A 19,891-nucleotide genomic window follows, 5' to 3' on the forward strand; every position below is an offset into this window, starting at 1 on the left:
AAAAAAAAAAAAAAAGAAGAGATCTGACTGCCTCTTTTGGTGTGTCTGAAGACAGCTACAGTGTACTTAGATATAATAATAAATAAATCTTTAAAAAAAGAAACCTCTGTTACCTCTCCAGCGCCATGTCTGTCTACATGCCACTGTGATTCCTACCATGATGATAACAGACTAAACCTCTGAACTGTCAGCCAGCCCCAAATAAAGGTTTTTCTTTTACAAGAGTTGTGGTCATAGTGTCTCTTCACAGCAATGGAAACCTAACTAAGACAAACATGTCATTATGTTCAGGTTTATATGTGGATGCTAGGAATGGAATTTAGGTTCGCACACTTTGGCGACAAGCACTTTAACCACTGAAGCCATCTACCCCAACTACTGTCTCACTATCTACAACTGGGGCACACCCTCCTTTCTGAACTTAGGACCTCAGAGCTAGGAAGAGGTCAGAATCCCTAGATGGCTTTAGCAGAAAACAAAGACCTGAAACCAGTGTTATTCTAAGAGTATAGCCACTGTGTGGTGACCCCGAGCAAGCATGGCAGTCTACCAAAGACTCTTGGCTGTGTTCACTGTCTTCTCTGGCAGGTGTCACCTGTCCCTTCACTGAGGACACCTTAGTTCTCTCCTCTTTAAGGCTGAGTTTGCCTCTTATACTCCACCACTACCTCCAGCATAACCTGGTAACTCAAAAGCTGACCCTGTTTTCATCTCTTTATCTCAGTGAGAATGTGTGACTGTCAAGAGAAATGCTCAGCGATGGATGTACAGGGCTTCAGAAGAGGGTCTCCCAAGAGGAAGTCGGGGAGCATGCCCTTGAAAAACCAGAGCAGGCAGAAAGAGGGGTTCAGAAAGGAAGCAGCAAAGAGGGTTCAGGTTTCAAAGGGCCCCAAGACATCCATGGGCATGCAAAATGCTCTGATTCAGTCTTCCCACTGGGAGTTGGTGTGATGGTGGGCATCAAGGAAGTGAAGGATTCTTACATGATCCTGTGACGTGAGCTGGCAGCTCATGGGTTCCTTGCAGGAAGAACCTCTGGCTGATAAGGTTTTGTTGTTATTTTGAGACAGGTTCTTGCTGTGTGGCCCAGGCTGGTCCCACAATCCTCTCATCTCTTGTCCCCTGGGTATTGGGATTATAGGTGCTCCACCACAGCCAGTCTGGACTCAGACTTTAAGTGCCTCATTTGTGAGCACTTGTGCCAAGAGCTTCACACTCCTCTTCATCTGTCCACCTAGACTACTGCTGTTTCTTCTTGGCACCTTAGGATCTAAGATCAGAAATGTTGATGGGTCAGGAGGGAAAAGAAAGCCCTTTCCAAATTGGCTTCAGGAGCAAGGCTACTGTCTTAGTCAGTGTTTTTATTCCTGCACAAAACATCATGACCAAGAAACAAGTTGGAGAGGAAAGGGTTTATTCAGCTTACACTTCCACATTGCTGTTCATCACCAAAGGAAGTCAGGACTGGAACTCATGCAGGTCAGGAACCTGGAAGCAGGAGCTGATGCAGAGGCCATGGAAGGGCGTTGCTGCTTACTGGCTTGCTTCTCCTGGCTTGCTCAGCTTGCTTTCTTATAGAACCCAGGACTGCCATCCCAGGGATGGCACCACCCACAATGGGCCCTCCCCCCTTGATCACTAATTAAGAAAACACCTTACAGCTGGATCTCGTGGAGGCATTTCCTCAAGGGAGGCTCCTTTCTCTGTGATAACTCCAGCTTTCGTCAAGTTGACACACAAAACTAGTCAGTACAGCCACACACTGGGAAGAAAACAGGTTATAGGGCTCAAGGATGAGAGTTAAAACAAGTTGATTGATAAGCTGTCCTGACGCCAACTGACTAAAGTACAACCATCCTGCAAGCCTAGGCAGTCTAATCAGCATGGCTGCCTTCCTGTCTGTGCTGGCTAGTTCTATGTCAACCTGACACGGGTAGAGTCATCAGAGAGGAAGGGCGTCTCGAGGGAAGAAAATGCCTCCATAAGCTCCAGTTGCAAGGCATTTTCTTAATGCCATAGGGCAGTTTCTTAATTGGTGATCAATGGGGGAGGACCAGCCCATTGTAGGTGGTGCCATCTCTGGTCTGGTGGTCCTGGGTTCTATAAGAAAGCGGGCTGAACAAGCCATGGGAAGTAAGCCAGGAGATAGCGCTCCTCCTTATGGAAAGCGCCATATGTGAGCAGAATAAACCCTTTCCTCCCCAGGTCGCTTTGGTCATGATGTTTCGTCACAGCAACCTTAACACTAAGAAAGTTTTTCCTTCCAGATTCTGGAGGTCAGGCTCTGCCCGTGGCCCAGCCCTGGATATGGATGCAGCCTTAGGGAGCTGTTCTCCTGAGCTAACCACTCACATGAGACTTCTGGGGGTGAGCCAGTTTGCATAACTCTTGAGTTGAGGATAACTTGTCACAATTATTCAAGACTTCCTGGAAAACCGAGTCCAGGCTCTTAATGATTCATTTCAACCACAGTGCAGCTTTCAGCCCAACAGTCAGTCCCCTGAGTCGAAATTAAGTACCAAATGAAAAAGCATTCCAAAGAGATGTTGGGCTATGTGGCTACTCCTTTTTTTATAACCTCAATAAAGACATAAGAGTCTTGCACCTCAAATCATGGTGCAAGGTAGCTGTGTCATGCCACAGCAGTAATTGCTGCTTATGCAGGAGCAGCCCAGCCTCTCACTGGGAGAAGGAGCAACTGTCTAGACAGAAGCAGCAGGTTATGGGTAAAAGCTTGACCTGGTTGTTCCTCTTTTGGCAATGGGTACTTGACCTACTTAACTGCACAAACCGCATTTCCTTTGACTACCTTTTATCCAAGACCGAGAAAAAGGGGGCCCAGCGGAGAAAAAAAAAAAATCAGAGCAGCCCTAACAGGTGGCAAACTGCAGTCTACAAGGTGCGAAGCCTCTTCATCTCCCTTCCTGTTCCTGTATGAAGCTTCTAGTCTTGACGAAATACATTTGGAAAAGGAACAGAGAACAGCCCTTGGCTGATTTGCGTCCTTCCTGGGAACTGGAAGAGCAGGTCCCAGAAGGAGAGTGTCCTGTCACTGTCCTCCTCATGGCATAGAATAATCGTGGAGCCGCAAGTCATCATCCAGTCTACAAAACCATAGCCCGGCCATTTAAGGTTTCAAGGAATGCTCCAGCCGCACTCCCTGGCCATTTAGGATCCAGAGCGTCTGAAAACCAACTGTTTTAAGACAAACGCCGGAGCACAGCAAGTTACAACCCCAGTGACACCTCTGCCTCCCCAGGACAATGCAACCACCACCACGACGGAGGGGTAACAGCGCGACTCGCTGAGCCACTTCCTCACTGGCTCTTTCAGAAGACAGGGAGGAACCACCGGTTTGCCAAGTTCCTGCCTCATACCGGAAAGAGCAAAGCACGCTGGGAAGTAGACAACGCCTGTGATCAGCGATGTATGCTGGGAACGGCGCTGCATGTTGGGATAGCATTGGCAAAGCGATGTAAACCACAGTGACTTTTCAGCTTCCTGTGGTCACTGAGACTTCGATTTCAAGTGGCTACAGCTGCGTTGTCCCGAGAATTAAAGCATACAGATATCAGGCTAGCGCCGCCCTGTTAGAAACACGGAGACCACGCCCTCTTGCGAGAGCAGAACCTACCAGTCCTGCACGGCTCCGCGCTGCAGCTCGTGCGTGAGCTGGCAGCTCTGTCACATGACGCAAGCACGGCTCCTGGTTGGCTCCAGCCGGGTTACCTAGACAACGGAGCTTGCGGCGCTAGGCTGCTCTGCACCAGTAGGTCTCCCGGACTAAGCAGACCGGTTTGCAGTGAAGGCCGCGCACTCGCTCCCGGGCGGCGACCGAGTCCACGGGCCGCAGATGGGAGCCCAGGGCGCCGAAGATGCGGGCGGTCCGGGCCGAGACGCCGGCGCGGGAGCTCTTCCGGGACGCGGCATTCCCCGCCTCGGACTCCTCGCTCTTTTACAACTTGTCCACGCCTCTGGCCCAGTTTCGGGAGGACATCACTTGGAGACGGCCCCAGGTGCAGCAGGGTCTCTGGCCTGGGCGGGTGTTGTGGATACGTTTCTCACGGAGGTGGACTCCGGGGTTAGCAGGACCTCGCCTTCAAGCCTATTCAGAAAAGGTGATAGCTAACCCTGAGAATTCAAATGAGGTAGTTATCTCTAATTCGGGAGGACGGAAGCAATCGAACGGCTTGTCTTTTAAATGTTATCTTGGGGTTTCTACTAAAATATACTCCTACCCAAAGTCAGGTAGTAGGGAGCTGTTTTGCTATGAAGAAGGGATTAGAAGCACTATTTCCAGCTCCATCCCACCACCTAAGTTTTGCCGGGTGGAATTCAGCGTAATCTTTCTTGGCTTTGCACTTTGCTCTACGTTTCTTCTAGGAGCTTTTGGCTTTGGGGTATGAACACCAAAAGGTAGCACAGAAGACAGGAAGCGTTGTGCTTAACAACTGGGAAAACCTAAGGAGCTGCCTTTCAGGGCTCCCTTAAATGGTACAGGCAGGTGGAACTATATATTGTTATTTTAGCGTCCATGCATGCAACTCACGACAGTGTTGCCCCCCTCAGAGCCAGAAAGGGCTGTGATAGGACTTGTTTTGGCCTTGGTGCAGCTCAAATGGATGGATGTTCAAGCCTAGTGCTTTTGTTGGTGTTTTTTAGACGTGACTTATCAGCAAAGACTACTCAGGGAACAGCCTGTCCCACATGCATGAAGTGCTAACAGTGACAGCTGGCAGGGTTCCAGCTCTTGTGCTGCCTGAACTGCTTGGCTTTCTTGAGCAACACTGAGAAGCAAGGGAGAGAGAAAGGGTATAGCCCTGACTGTCCTGGAACTCACTTTGTAGACCAGGCTGGCCTCGAACTCAGAAATCCGCCTGCCTCTGCCTCCCGAGTGCTGGGATTAAAGGCATACACCACCATGCCTGGCTTGTTTTTACTTTTAAATGGGGGTTTCAGAAGATGTGCCTAGTCCTACAGTGACTTGATGTGCAGGGGTGGAGGTTGTGTGTGTGTTGGGGAGGCATGGCATCCAGAGTGGGGCTTCCCCTTCTCAGAAGAGGAATGTTGAGTAGGGGGAAGACTTTCGTGAGGGGTACTGGGAGGAGAGGAAGGGCTGATATTAGATAAAGTGAATAAATATATAATATTTTTAAATGGATTTCATGTAGTGCCTCACAGCCATTTGTATATCCAGTCTGAGGGAATCCAGTGCACTCTTCTGGCCTCTGAAGGCACTACAGCACATGGACACATAGACACAGATTCAAGCAAAACACTCACACACAACATACACATAGGTGAATATGTTTTAGGTGTTCAGGAGAGACCTGTGGAGGGTTTTCAATTAAGGAGTGAGTTTGTTGGAACTGCTCTTTGGTGACTAGGACACAGGATAGTGGCTTTCTGTTCTTTTCAACACTTACTATTACATTGTAGCCATGTGAGTGTTTCTATTTGTAATTGTAGCAACCGTAGGAAACAAGGCAGATGAACAGCGGGGAAGAAGCTCACTGCTGGGAGGGAGATAATGGACAGAGCAAGATGGGGGCTGCCCCTTGAGTGGTGCTAGAAGTCCATGTTGACCTTCAGGTTAGCCTGACAGCTGGGGGGTGGGTTTTGCAGTCGACAGTTTTGTGAATGCTTTGGAAGGAGTGGCGGTTTGAAGTAGAAGCCAGAGCAGGGCTCAAGAGTGATTTCTTGGGCTACTGAAATGGCCCTGCTGCTGAGCAGCAGGTAAGTTATTTACTAACAAGGGTAATGACCTAAGTGTGGACCCTGGGACCCACATGATGGGAAGAGAAAACCCATTGCAGCAAGTTGGCCTCTGACCTCCATATTCACACTGTGTCACAGGCAAACACACATGATTTATATAGATTGGAAAAAAAAAAAAAGAATGAGTTCTTGCTTCCTGGCCAGAGTGATGGATGGTGGTCCTAAGCAGCACCTGGTTTTCCTCCCTTGTCCAGGTGGAGTTGTCGGATAGATGGGTCAAGCTCAGGAAGAGCACCATAGGTGGGAGAAGCAGTTACAGCCCAACTTGGAAGAGCCACTCAGGAGCTGGAGGGAAGGGGTAGAGGAAGGGTCTTGAGACTTAGCCTTAAGCCTTAATGTGTAAATGTGCATGTGAGCACCCTGACAAGCAGTCAGCGACAGGTGAGATGCAGCAGTGACAGGAAAGGACCAGAGGAGCATGTGGCATCTTGGAGCTACCGGGGGGCTTCCATGCCCTTGATAGTCGGGGGACAGCCATGAAAGTTACTGAAGGACAGGACATGCCTGTCGTATCTAACATCACGCAGGTGAAATTGAGGTAGTGTGGGGGATGATTGACTTGCTGAGAGTGAAGGGAGAGGCAGTAAGATTGGTCATTTCTCTGAGAAGCTGTCATTGAAGGGAGCCTAGGCAGGGAATACAGTGCTGCTAGCTCTTAAAGATGGGCGATCTCTATCCCACTAGCGTGCTGGCGTGGGCTGCCTCCGGAATGGGATGCCTGAACATGTAACAAGGAGAGGTAGCAGAAGGTGGGAGGGTGGCCAGTGGCTTTTATGAAACAAAAGGACAGGTTGGTAGCTGAGGTGTCCAGGCAAGGGGAGTTAGAAGAGAGACAAGGCAGAAGGTATATGGAATTGAACCTGCTAGACAAACAGTAGACTTTCTACAGTACAAAGGACCTGTTTGATATTTGTCACCATAAATGTATAGAGTAGAGCTGATTTCTAAACTTGTCTAAAGGGTCCTCCAGAATTGAGGTCTTGCCATGGGAGAACTGTAGCAAAGGAAGTGCCGAAGGACAGGGCGACAGAAGGACGGACAGGGTGACAGAGAAGTAACTTCTCCTTCCATTTGGGGCCAGAAGCTCAGAGAATAAGAAGGTGCCTCCAGAGGCTGTCCTGGGTTCACGTGTTCTTAGCTTGAAGAGTAGCTGTGGCGTGAGCTAACTCTGCATGGCTTGATTTCAGGAAATCTGTGCCACACCTCAGCTGTTTCCAGATAACCCATGGGAAGGACAGGTGAAGCAAGGGCTGCTGGGGGATTGCTGGTTCCTGTGTGCCTGCGCCGCCCTTCAGAAGAGTCAACACCTCCTGGACCAGGTACAGCCCACCGCAGCCTTCTTCCCACTCAGTTACTTCTAGTGCACAGCACAGGAAGTTCTTCCAAAACCAGGGCCTGCTGCGGCACATTTGTGTCTGTGCAGCATGGGTGGTGGGAAAGGTTAGGACATCAAGACAGTGACCCAAGTGTGTCCTGTCCACCAGACCGGAGCCACTCACACATTTGGGACACAAAACCAGGCCAACCTAGCAGGTAGAACAGGGTCAGCAGAGGCATCTTGTGTCTCTGGTTTTGATTTTTTTTTTTTTACTTGATTGATTTCTTTCTATTTTTATTTTTTCATACATAGGTTTTAAATAACGACAGAAAAGGTGACTGAAACGGTCTTCTGATATGCAGTGCTACATATTAGGTTGGCTCGTTGCTCAGTGTTTCAGCTAAGGCAACAGCACTGGGGAGTAACCCATTTGTGGCTCTCTCCTGTCCGAGCCCTGGGCTAAGCTTGTTGCTGTTGCTACCTCCCCTACCTCCCCGTCCAGCCTTGTTGGCATCTAACTTCTCTGTAAAGGAAGGCACTGATGCTGTCGTCATCATAGCTCCTGTGCGTCTGAGTGTTGGAGCCAGCGCCACACCACGTCTCCCTAGTCCAGAGCCTGCCCTTGTCTACTGACAGAGCTAGCAATGGGTGTAGCTGGCCAGTGACTGGCCACTTTGGGGCACTTGGAGAAACAAGAAGAGCTATTAGGCCGGTGGGTTATGGAAGCCGGGTGTGGTGGTACATGCCTTTGGCGGATCTCTAAATTCAAGGCCAGCCTGGTCTACAGAGTGAGTTCCAGAGCAGCCCAAGCTACACTGAGAAACCCTGTCTCCAAAAACCAAACCAAACCAAAAAAAATAAAAATTAAAAAATTAAAAAAAAAAAATTGGGTTACTCCTGTCTGCCAAAGCTTTGGATTCAGGTCAAATGCTTATTTGGGACAGTGAAACGTTGTTGGCTATAAGCTTTGAGGACATGAGTTATTTATATGAAAACCTGGACTTTGTGTCTAGTGGTTGCATTTGATGTGACATGGGCATACAGATGTGACATCCAACAGAGCAGAGCCCTTTGCTCTCAGCAGGTGCTCATAGAGCTTCTGTCAAGACTGCACTGTTAGGACACTGAGGAATACAGGTGACAGTGGCTCTCGGGTGGCCCTTCAAGTGTCTGCCATGCTTCTGTGCAGGCTGCCCTGCTGGGATGCTGAGGAACACACTGATGCTGATCGCATGCTGTCTTTCTGGCCTCTCCTTGTGTGTTAGGTCTTCCCTCCAGGACAGCCAGGCTGGTCTGACCAGAAATACCAAGGCTTCTTCACCTGTCGGATTTGGCAGTTTGGACACTGGGAGGAAGTGACCATAGATGACCGTCTGCCTTGTCTTGCCGGGAGACTCTGCTTTTCCCGGTGCCAGAGAGAGGATGTGTTCTGGCTCCCCTTACTGGAAAAGGCCTATGCTAAGTATGTATGATCCAGAAGTGACAGGGTCAGCCAGGCTGGGTGGCTTCAGTACCAAGTTGTCTCCAGAGGCCCATCTCATCTCTCCTGGGCTGCAGAGTCCTATGCATTCCTCAGGGTCTGGCAGCCAGGCCTGTGGATCCTGACATGACTGTTTTTAGGACTATGGATTGCCCTCCCTGCCACTCTTTCCCTTCCCATATTTCCCAGCACTCCACAGAAAGGTCCCCTCATTCCTCAGCCCCAGTGCAAAGATGCCCTCATGTGTGTTTCCAGACAGTCAGCACAAGGAGTTTGTTGCCCTGGTGCAGGGGAGCGAGGAGCCTGGTGTGGAACAGCACTTGCTTATTCCAGCCCTGCTCTCTCAGCACTCCCTCTACATGGGGTGTGCATCTTGGGCAGGAGACTGGCAGCTTGCTGGGCAGGTGTCTGAGCAGAGGGACTCAGAAGGCTAGCAGAATGTCATCCTTGGGACTATGGGGTTTGAACTTAGGATGGAGCCTTTTTAAGGATGAGTCGGAACCTGGGCAGAAAACAGCAGGGATATGACAGATGCTGACATTTATGGCTGGGTGAAGATGTGACACAAAGCAGAGAGGCTGTCCAGGTGCCGTGAGAGGGTGCTTGGGTACTTTGGGCTGTGATGGATTGTGAGAACAGCCAAGAGGCTCAGTGACAAGGTCATACTTCTATGTTTTTTGGTTCCCCAGGGTCCATGGATCATATGAACACTTGTGGGCAGGGCAGGTGGCAGATGCCCTGGTGGATCTCACTGGAAGCCTGGCAGAAAGGTGGAGCCTGAAGGACATAATGAAAGCCAGCGGCCAGCAGGACAGACCCAGTGGTGGGGAGCACAGAACTTGTCGGCAGCTACTCCACCTGAAGGACCGGTGTCTAATCAGCTGCTCTGTGCTTAGCCCCAGAGCAGGTACAGCTATGGCTACACCTCCTGCCACCATTAGCTTGTGACAGAGAAGGAAATCAGTCCCTGAGGGGCTGTCTTGGCTTTGTGTCCTCCTGTTATCCCTCCTCCTGAGAGAGGTTATCCTCTTTCTCCTAGACTAGTCCTTTCACGTAGGGCAAGGCGGGACCTACATCGTGTCCCCTGCGGCTCACAGACAGCTTAGAAGCAGTAGCAAGAACAGCATCGAAGCTAGCCACACCATCACCCGTGCCCCAGCTGCTCACCAAGCAAAGCCCAAAGCCATTTTTATCTTACTGACATATTGAGGTTCATGAGGAAAAGTTTGTGTACAAAATAAAGAAAAAAGAAAAGCTCACCTAAGTAGAACTACTGTAAACCACTTAGAACCTTTTAGTGTACTTCTTGAGTTTTTCCGTGAATGTATGCAACCTTTTCTGGTTTTGTTGTATACCACTTTTATATAAATTGGAATCTCTCCCTCCACTGCTGGACCTGCTGTGGTTTTCTTGATCCTCCAGTAATGTTAAATAGTTCAGAATTTTTTTTTTTTTGCCGCGTTTTGGTTTTTCTATTGTTTTGGTTTTTGGGTTTTTATTTTTGTTTTTGGTTTTTTTGTTGTTGTTGTTTTTTGAGTTTCAGACTTGCTTAGAACTTAGGTAGTCAAGTGTGGAGACCATTGTCACTTATTACATGTCTGGCCATATCTTTCTGATATAATTTTCTATACACATTTAACAATATTTTTATGCTATAACTTAGGTTCAGACATAGCATTAGGGTGACGGTTCAGTCAGTAGAGTGTGTACTGCACAGCGCGAGGCCGTGAGTTGGACATTCAGCACCCAGGTTAAAAAGCCAGGTATGGCGATGTACACGTGGAATTCCAGCTCCGAGGAGCTGGAGACAGGAGGGTGCCTGTGGCTTGCTGAGAGACCCCGCGTCTTAAAATAAGGCAGGCAGCTCCTGAGGATCTACCCCATGTCTGTCTGCTGGCCTGCGCACACATGTGTATGTGCCCCACCCACACATACCCACATGTAAACACAAACAATAAAATATGAACATCAAAATAATCCAAAACTTATCGGTACTCACACTGGCCAGACCAACAACTAAGAGTTGACAAAGACCTGGTTGTCGATCCTCAGACAGATCCTGGGATTCAGGAGGAGGAGTAGGGTGTGTTCACTGCTGGCCATCCCGGCTCCACTGAGCCTCCCTCCTGAGGTGGGATCTAGCTATTGGCCATCAGACCCTGTTGGTGGTGTTAGTCCCAGAGTGTGGGGAAGCTGATTCTTGAATTTTGGAGAATTCCTTTCTCTGGCAAAGAGCTCCTGGGACCCACTGAAGTTCAGGGATGGGACTGAAAGGGACACCAAGAATGGTAGCTGCAACATGCTTGGAACTGGAGCTGTGGCTGCATAGGCCTTCCCGCCCTCTTTCTGGCTTCCACCCTCCTGGAATAGCACTGTTCTCCTCTTCCATGGCAGGGCCCTTTGTCCTGTGGTCTCTGGCCAGGTGGAATTCCTCTTGGCCTCAAGTCCTCAACATGACAGTCAGATGGTCACATGCTTGAGACCTGGCTCTGTACTGACACCCATGGTGAGAACTGAGGCCCAGAGGAGGGAATACTGTGTGCAGCATCGGATCCTGGTGGCAGGGAGCCAAGGCCCAGCATCAGCCCGCAGCATAGAATGCCAGTGAGTGCTGCAAGTAGCTGGCCTGGCGCCTTAGCAAGATGGAGACCCAGAGCATCTTCCATGGGCAGGAGAGCAGGAATCTGTATGTCTTGTCCAGTTTGGGGACATGGTGATGCAGGTCTTGCACACGACTGGGCTGTTCTCATAGGTGCCAGGGAGCTCGGGGAGTTCCATGCCTTCATCATCTCAGATCTTCAGGAGCTCAGGAGTCCGACTGGCCAGGTTATCTTCCTGCTGCGGATTCACAACCCCTGGGGCCGGCGTTGTTGGCAGGGCCTCTGGAGAGAGGGGTAAGTACCAGGCTGCATGTGGGAAGAGGGGTGGGTACCCTGGGGCATCCATGCTGTACTGCTCTGCTCACCATTTGTGTCATGTCTAGCTTCCAGGATGGTGCTTGCCTTCCTGTAGGAAAGCTCGCTCTGTACCCATTTGTGTACCAAAGTGCTTGCTTTTTCTAGGTCTTGAAAGAACTAGGATCGTGTAACTTTTTTTTATTATTAGGTATTTTCTTTATTTGCATTTCAAATGCTATCCTGAAAGTTCCCTATATCCTCCCCCGCCCTGTTCCCCCCTCCCTTTTTTAATGGGGTTTTACCTTGGGTACCTATAGGATAGTGAATGCCTGGCCAGGCTTTTGGTTGGTAGGGGTTTGAGGGTGACCCGCAGCTGAAGTCCTCAGATCAGTTTTAAGACTCAACTAAACCAGGACCCCCTTGAGGCCTGGGAGCACTGAGACTCTTGGACTCCAACTACCCTCTGAGCGCAGGCTGGGTCTGGTGCCCCTAAACTGAGCAGCGCTCCTGTCAACACGATAGCTCCTTCAGAGACTAAAGGGTCGGACTCGTCTGTGATGGCCTTAAGAAGGCAGCTTCTTCCAGGTGTGGGGCCCTCCTGGGAAAGAAAGGTTCTGAGGAACAGCCAGCACTTAGGAAGCACCTTCTATAGGACACTTAGCAACAGAGTTTACAGTGCAGTGTATGGCAAAAGTTGAGGCTCTCCACCCCAGCCCCCTTCCCCAGGGTCCCACTGCCTTGTTTACCAGTTGATAATCCATCTTGAGTTTGCCCTGAAATGGGATTTCCTGCAGAGGTGAAGGGTGGAACCAGGTAGAGCCAGCTAAGGAGTCTGAGCTGCTGGCCCAACTCCAGGAAGGAGAGTTCTGGGTAGAGGAAGAGGAATTCCTCAGGGAGTTTGATGAGGTCACCATCGGCTACCCAGTCACAGAGGCCGGCCACCTACAGAGTCTCTACACAGGTAGGGCTGCCAGCAGGAGTGGACTGTCCTCTTTGAAGCCAGGAGCCTGCATGGGCTGGCACAGCAGGGACGGGTACCGTTCCTTTCTGCCTGATTGACTGACTGGGGGTTTGGAGGTGGGAGCAGGTGTGATTCTCAGAGGGTGAGCTGACTGGTTTGCTTACCTCAGTCCTCTTTGCTGACACGTGTGCTCTCCCACTCCCTAGAGAGGGTGCTGTGCCATACGCGGACACTGCCTGGTGCCTGGGTGGCAGGGCAGTCAGCAGGAGGCTGCCGGAACAACAGTTGCTTTCCCTGCAATCCCAAGTTCTGGTTACGGCTCTTGGAACCCAGTGAGGTGTGTGTGGCTGTCCTTCAGAGACCCCGGAGGTGCTCAGTGGGCCAGACTCGGGCACTGGCGGGTGCCAGCCCTGCACCGGTGAACCTCCCAGGCAAAGACTACCAGGCCGTGGGCCTGCACATCTGGAAGGTAACTCCATCTGCTGGGCCCATGGCAGACAGTTACACAGACAGAGGCTCAGGTCCCAGAGCTCCTACCCTTAGCTATTGATTCCTTTTCCCATGTTCTCTGGCATCAAACACCTCTGATATAGCAACAGAAGCAGCTGATTCAAAGCCCGCCCACCCCACTGTGCAGGTGGAGCCTAGCTTCATCTCTACAGTCCCCATCTTCCCAAGGGTAGAGTTTCCCATCATACTAGGGCTGCTGCTTGCCTTGTGTACGCCACCTAGCTGCCTTCCGGATCCCTCCATTACAGCCTGTAGTGTATAGGGTTATTTTATGGTCAGTCTGAGACATTTGGTCAGTTTTACAAACTAGTATCTGTCTCCTAGAACAGGTAGGTCAGGAACTGCTCTTTGCTTACTTAGTGGCTGTATTGTAATCTTGTGTATCTTGATACCATGTGACAAGTCACACCACTGTTCATTGTCCCTTTGTGAGTGGGGCCTATGTCATGGTCCTTTCCTCTTGCAAAAAAAGTTACTGGAAAATACCCTCTCCAGCGTTCCCCAGGCTCCACTGGTCATGGACTTTTTTGAACATGGTTCTGGATTTGTCTATTTTGCCCCTCTGAAGGAAGCCCTAGGTCTTTGGCATCTTCATCTGGAGAATGGATGCTATGTGTTCTGTAGGCTTAGATTTTTCAGAAGTCTCTAGGGAGCTTTGCCTAAGCAGCAAGAAGCAGGGAGGTAGAGGCCCGATGCACGGGTGTGACTCTCCTCAGCCTCCCACCTCCATTCATGCAGGTAGAGAAACGGAAGATCAGCCTGCCCAGAGTCCTGTCTGCACCCCCTGTGGCTGGCACAGCGTGCCATGCGTATGATCGTGAGATCCACTTGCGTTGTGAGCTCTCACCAGGCTACTACCTGGCTGTCCCTAGCACCTTTTTGAAGGATATGCCAGGGCAGTTCCTGCTCAGAGTCTTCTCCACTGGGAAAATCTCCCTCAGGTAAGGAGCCAGTGCTAGCTGGGCCTGGGGGGGAGCAAGGGTGTGCCCGTTGTGAGGGTGGGACTTGGGCAGGTTCCTTTGGACCAGGCTGCCGGTACCCTCTGTATATCCTCCTGCAGTGCCGTCAGGCTGGCCACCAAGGGTGCATCACCTGGAACGACCCTGCCAGCAGGAGAGTGGGAGACTGTGCAGTTGCGGGGCTGCTGGAGGGCTGGCCAGACAGCTGGAGGCAGCCGGAACTTTGCCTCTTACCCCTGCAATCCCTGCCTCCCCTTCTCCGTTCCTGAGGGTGCTGGTCCCCGCTACATCCGCATCACCCTGCAGCAACACTGCCGGCTCAGTGACAGCCAGCTCCACCCCATTGGTTTCCATGTCTTTCAGGTGAGTTAGGTTTGAGGGAAGGCCTGTGACTGTGACACAGAGGCTGGCTTCTGTCATTTGGGCCTGGTGGTCCAGCTGGCTGACCTCATGAAATACTCACTTGCATGTTTCACAAAGACTATTCACTGGGGTCATTTGGGGTAGCTCACCTCACTCCGAATACCCTGTCTGAGGTCGTTCCATCCACTGCATGCCTCCTACCTCTGACCCTGGGCTCTGGACTTCTCTAGGGGTTCTGAGGGAGAAGCCCAGTCTCACCCTGAGGTGGATGTGGCCCCAGGCAGTTAATATAGAGGCCTCGCTCACTTACACCATATTCTGTAGTCACATACTATGGGCAGTCTCAGCCCATCCTTCCCATGTCACTCTGTTCCAGGTGGGACTGGCAAGAGCTGTTCTATAATGGTATCAGGTAGAGCAGGGCAGAAGTCTGACCTCTGTTGGAAAGACCGTAGACTCCAGAGGGCAAGCGGGAGGAGAGACCTGTACTTGGCCATTGTCAGTAGCAGAACAGCTTGGCGATCAGCTGCTATAGCCACAGTCAACAAGCCCAGAAGATTCCAGATAGATTATTTGTATGGTTGAGGCAAAGCTCTTGCGAGTCTGGCTCAGGACTTGAAGACACATGCTCTGGGAACTGTACTTTGAGGCTGTTAATCCCGGGGCAGCCACAGGTAATGGAGGAGAGGCCACCAAAGGACCTCAGGAGGCCCAGGGGCTTGCTTACATAGTTTCCCTGCCAGGCTGCTGTGGATGGGGAAGGTTCAGTGAGTCTCAGGTCCCCCCAGGGTGCTTCTTCATCAATTGCACCTCGTAGCTGGCAGTCGGGAACACACCGGTCAAAGTTCTAGTTGGAGAAAGGGGGAGGAGAGAGAAGTGCTGTGCTAGAGGTCAAGGGTCATGGGTTGCACCCCATGGTGACAGTGAGGCTTCCGATCCCATGAGGCCATGTCCACTTTGGGCTCTCACATCACAGTGAGCATTGGCGGAGGGTATGTTGGGCTACAGCAGTATTCACTGTTCTGAGTGGAAGCATGTATACTTGGAATGCAGGTGACATGGCTGGAAGAGACCAGGATTTTTTCATTAAGAAAATTCTCTTGAGGGGTGTCGGTACATCCCAGAAAGTTGGACTCCTTGAATCTTGAGTCAGGCCACCTGGAACTCCAAATAGAGTGCCCCTACCCAGGGCCCATCCAGTACTCTTGAGTGCTTTTGTGTAGGGGCCTGGTTAGTGTGTGTGTGAAAATCTGATGTTCTTCAGGGTCGGGTACCACTGGCAGGGCCTCTGACAAGGGTGTCCTGGCTCCGTGGCTCTTCTCCTTATCGTAGTGGTTCCATAGCTCGAGGATTGAGAACATCAGGTACACCATCTGAGCCAGGGCAGACTCTCTTAGCTGGAGCTTTGCAGAGTGAGAGCAAGCCATGCCACCCTGAATGGGCCTTCATGCCAACTGCACTGTTGCCCAGGTTCCAGCAGACGGTGAGAACCAGGATGCGTGTTCCCTGCTGCTCCAGGAGCCACTGCTAAGCTGTGTGCCACATTGCTATGCCCAGGAAGTGAGTCGCCTCTGCCTCCTCTCTGTGGGGAACTACAGGATTGTTCCCTCCACCTACCTGCCAGATACAGAGGGTACCTTCACAGTGACCATAGCAACCAGAATCGACAGGTAGGTCTCCAGGCCTTGGAGGCTAGCAGGGGTCAGGGCCCTCAGCATTGTAACTCTTTCTTCCATCCGAGCCTTGTGCTTGGCCTGCATGTCCAAGCTCCTGCCTTTCTAGCAGAGCCAAGAGGTGGGCTGTGGACTTTGAGACTCCCTGCTGGTCTGAGCCTGGGCTGGTGGGAGGTCTGTAAGGCAGTTTGGGGAGATGACCAGCCATTCTCTCCACAGGCAGTCCATCCACAGCCAGGAGAGGCTGGGCCAGCTGCTCCAGGAGGTTTGTATGTGGTACCCGTGCCCCGCTTGGCTCTCCTGCCCACGTCTGCTTTGTGGTCTGGGTTTCAATTCCCTCACCCTCCTCCCAGTAGCCAGAGCCACAGGATAGCCCTGGGAGCTGGGTTGTGTCGTTCTCAGGTGGTGTCTGGAGGGACAGTGGGGAGCAGAGAGCGGGGCCCAACCATACCTTCTCCCCTGCAGGTCTCCTTTATGGCAGTGATGAAAGCCTGACACGAGACCCTGTGTGCTGGCTGTGTGTGGCCAGAGTGGCTGCTGCCCCCATGCCCAGGATCCAGGTGCATCTCCAGCCAGCCACGAGCCAGCTTCTCATCAGCTCTGAGGGCTGGCTGTGGACCTTGGGGCTAAAATAGGGTGCTTTGTCCTGGATTGAAGACATCTCGGGATGCAGTGGGTGCTGCAGGGCAGGGCTAGGACTCTCAAGTGGTATCTTCATTCCTTAGTGAAGGCCAGGAGGTTCCTGGGGCCTGGGTTTGCTGTGGAAGGCTTTGCCGAATCCACATACCCTTCTTGACTTGGGAAGCCTTACACTAGGCAGGCAGACTGTGACAAATGCTAAAACCTATTTATTACTTGAAATATTTTTGGAATGTGACTTTATAAATAAACATGAATAATTTATGGATTGGTCTGTTCTAAAAAGCCCAAGGCTAAATTAACATTGTAGTAGCCAGCTTCAACTGGACGGACGGGTGCTGGAATGGGTGAGGATGGCTTGGGCTCTGGAGGGAATGGGAAACAAAAGATTCTGGTAGTTGGCAGTTTTGGCGTCCTACTCTGGCCTCCCTGAACTGCAGTCTCACCTGGACTGTGACACTCAGTGCCAGTGATGTGCTAAGTGTATTAGTCATCTCTGTAAGTCAGTCCCAGTTAGGCGGTTGCAGTCAGGATGGTGCAGTGAGTAGGCCTCTTGGACTTGCACAGCTGGTCTTTGCTGCACCGTTACTGCCACTCTTGAGTCCTACTATGACAGGCTTGTGCATAGGCTGGACCCTTAGGCCTGTCCAATGACTGAATGGCCCCCTGCCCAGTACACAGTCATGGAGGAGAGGTCCACAGTTTCTGGGGGACTTGTGGTCACACTGACGTGGACAGCAAGTACGTCCTCTGTGGGCAGGACTTTGGACTGTGTTGAGGTGCTACCTTCCCCATCCATGATTGGCTTGGTCAAATGTCTGGCTGGTGACCCTCTACATCACCACTGTTAATAAACTGTAACGTCCTAGGGCAGCTATTTTTGATGCCACTATTATTGACAAGGGCTATCACCTGGCTTGTCTTTTGAAATTGGATCCTGCAACCCTTGGCATTTATCAAACCCTATAGTGGTAGTTTCCACCTGTCCTGCAGACAGCTTAACTAGCTTAACTAGGGTTAGAGCAGGCCGGAGGACTTGACAGGATGTAACCTGGTCGTTCCTTTGGAAGTAACCATTGAGGGCTCCAATCAAGCTGGACAGCAGCCACTTGCCGGTCTATAGCTGTTCCCAAGGCATCCATCCCTGTCATCTCGGACCCACTTTTCGTCTCCAGCTACAGTGCTGGGTCCACTGTCATATCCCCTGTCTGTTCAACAGCACAGCAAGTAGCAATTGAACTAGACAGGACATTCACACTGGTCAGGGCCTGCTGTACCCCCATTACCTGTGACAAACAGTTGTTCTTCCTGGGTAGTTAATACTCCAGCCCCACAGCCTAGATACTGTTTTTTTCAGACTGAACCCCCTTTTCTAGAAGTACACAGCAGAACGGGACCTGGGGCAGCTCATTTGCAGAGAAACAGAACTCTCCCTAGAAGACACTTGGGCAGCCCCAACCTTGCATTTCGGGTTTTTAGAAGGATGTAAGCCAAACCCCCTGGCCTTTGGGTTCTACCCGACTCTGTTGCCTGTGCAAGGCTGCCTCCCAGCTAAGGTAGACCCTAAGGATCTCTTGATGTACCATAGCAGCCCTTCCCAGGGGTCCACTGGGCTAACATGTTTATTATTGGCTGTCCTTTCTCCTCTCAACAGTGTCTGTTTTGGTAGTATCGCCAGTAACATCTTAGGAAGACTCTGAGGAAGGCTACTCTACCTTACAGCTTACAGGAAAGGTCCTTAAAATGCCTGTGCCCTCAGGCAGCCCAAGGAACATATCTAAGCCTCTATGAAGTGGGCTTTTCCCAGCTGACAGAGGTGTTAGAAATCTGCTAAGGGCTTGGAGACAGCAGGAGCCCCACACCCTTGCCCAGAATTCCACAGCACCGTGCATCTTCACAAGTGTCACCACCTGCCGGTTTGTCTTGGCTCCTGGAGGAGGCCCTTTGAGGACTGCCATGGCACTGAACTAGTGCTCTTTGATGTGCGCCACCCCCAATGACCTCCAGGGGGCGCAATTAAACTATGGGTCACTCTTTAGGATAATGGGGACATTTCAACTAGACCCTGCCTTCCATGGTCTGAGGAGTTCCAGGTGCCTAGCTGAGGCAGGGACAAAGAATGGGCACCAGGCTGTTGCTTCTCAGGGCAGCCCTGGTTTTGAAGAGTGAGCATAGATCACTGTGGACACCCAGGAGTGTCAAGGGCTGCCAAGGAGTGGCACTCCGAAGCTCTGGGTGCCACCAAGATCTGAAAGTCTGCCCTCCCTTAGTGGCACCTTGGGAAGGTGACTAGGAAACAGGTGGAGACTCTACAAGGGGTTTTGGTGCTTGTGATGTTAGGGTCAAGAGCTCACCGCCCTTGGTATGCCAAGCCCTGTAGTAGTAGTTCCCACTGTCACCTGGCCTGTTAGCGGCAGTTCCCAGTGCCACGTGGCCTGTAGTGGCAGTTCCCACTGTCACCCGGCCTGCAGGACTAGCTTAACTAGGGTGGGAGCAGGCATGAGGGCTTGGCAAGATCTCGGTTGTCAACCTGACAGGAACTTGAGCCACCCAGGAACACCAAGAGTGTGTCTGTTTTCAGAAGGTTAACTGAATTAAGCAGAACCATGCTGAATGTGGGGAGCACCATCTGGGCTGGGGTCCCAGATGAATAAAAAGACACAAAGCAGAATACCAGAAGTTGTCTTTGCTTCCTGACTGTGGGTGCCCTGTGGCCAGCTGCCTTGTGTTCCCATTGCCTTACTTCCCACCACAATGGGCTGCATTACTTCTCGTGAACCAAAATAAACCCATGTAGTTGTTTTAAATCGGGTATTTTGTCATAGCAATGAGAAAAGTAACTAATACAGTGTCTTTATAGAAGGGGCCGTAGAGGGTCTCCTTACCTCCCACCGTATGAGGCTGCAGCAAGAAGACCAGGCATGAAACAGCCACTGGGTCTCCAAGGCCTTGGTTTTGGATTTGTAGCCGCCAGAAGTGTCAGGTGAGTGTTGTTTATATTTAATATATAAAGCAACCCTGACGGGAACTCCGGGTTCCTGGGAAGAGCTGAGGCTCCTCAACAGGACTTGTCTTCCACTTCCAGAGCGGCAACCTGCCTGCTGAGCAGACTATCTTTGGTGGCAGGGAAGGGCTGAAGGCAGACCGGGCAGATCCAGAAGGGCAGGTTGGGTGTGTTTGTGTGACAATGTCTCCTTACTAGGAGACTTTGGCCCCTCTACTAGCCCAGCCCCTTCCCAGCACTACTTCCTGTTCCAGGGTAGTGGGTAAAAGCTTCCCGAGGCTGTGTGCTGCCCAGTCTTGGCCGCCCTTC

At 51.3% G+C, this 19,891-nt stretch overlaps 1 protein-coding gene across 1 annotated transcript; it reads left to right on the forward strand.

Moving 5' to 3' along the window:
* Positions 1-3,378: 3,378 nt before the first annotated feature.
* Capn10 (calpain 10) lies at positions 3,379-16,848 on the forward strand. The gene is made up of 12 exons (XM_021197954.1): positions 3,379-4,016; positions 6,966-7,097; positions 8,362-8,558; positions 9,266-9,483; positions 11,329-11,470; positions 12,268-12,434; positions 12,641-12,903; positions 13,683-13,885; positions 14,005-14,266; positions 15,737-15,936; positions 16,159-16,204; positions 16,405-16,848. Exons 1-12 carry the CDS (start codon positions 3,876-3,878, stop codon positions 16,432-16,434), a joined length of 2,001 nt encoding a protein of 666 aa, XP_021053613.1. The 5' UTR covers positions 3,379-3,875; the 3' UTR covers positions 16,435-16,848.
* Positions 16,849-19,891: the final 3,043 nt, after the last annotated feature.

The sequence above is a fragment of the Mus pahari genome, chromosome 5 (genome assembly GCF_900095145.1).
Source record: "Mus pahari chromosome 5, PAHARI_EIJ_v1.1, whole genome shotgun sequence".
NCBI lineage: Eukaryota > Metazoa > Chordata > Mammalia > Rodentia > Muridae > Mus > Mus pahari.

What these genes read in the sequence shown, in the direction of transcription:
- Capn10 (XM_021197954.1), top strand. Translation starts at nt 3,876, where the DNA reads ATGCGGGCGGTCCGGGCCGAGACGCCGGCGCGGGAGCTCTTCCGGGAC. An exon ending in TCACTTGGAGACGGCCCCAG is followed by an intron (nt 4,017 to 6,965) that starts GTGCAGCAGGGT and finishes GCTTGATTTCAG; the next exon opens with GAAATCTGTGCCACACCTCA. An exon ending in CAGGGCCTCTGGAGAGAGGG is followed by an intron (nt 11,471 to 12,267) that starts GTAAGTACCAGG and finishes GATTTCCTGCAG; the next exon opens with AGGTGAAGGGTGGAACCAGG.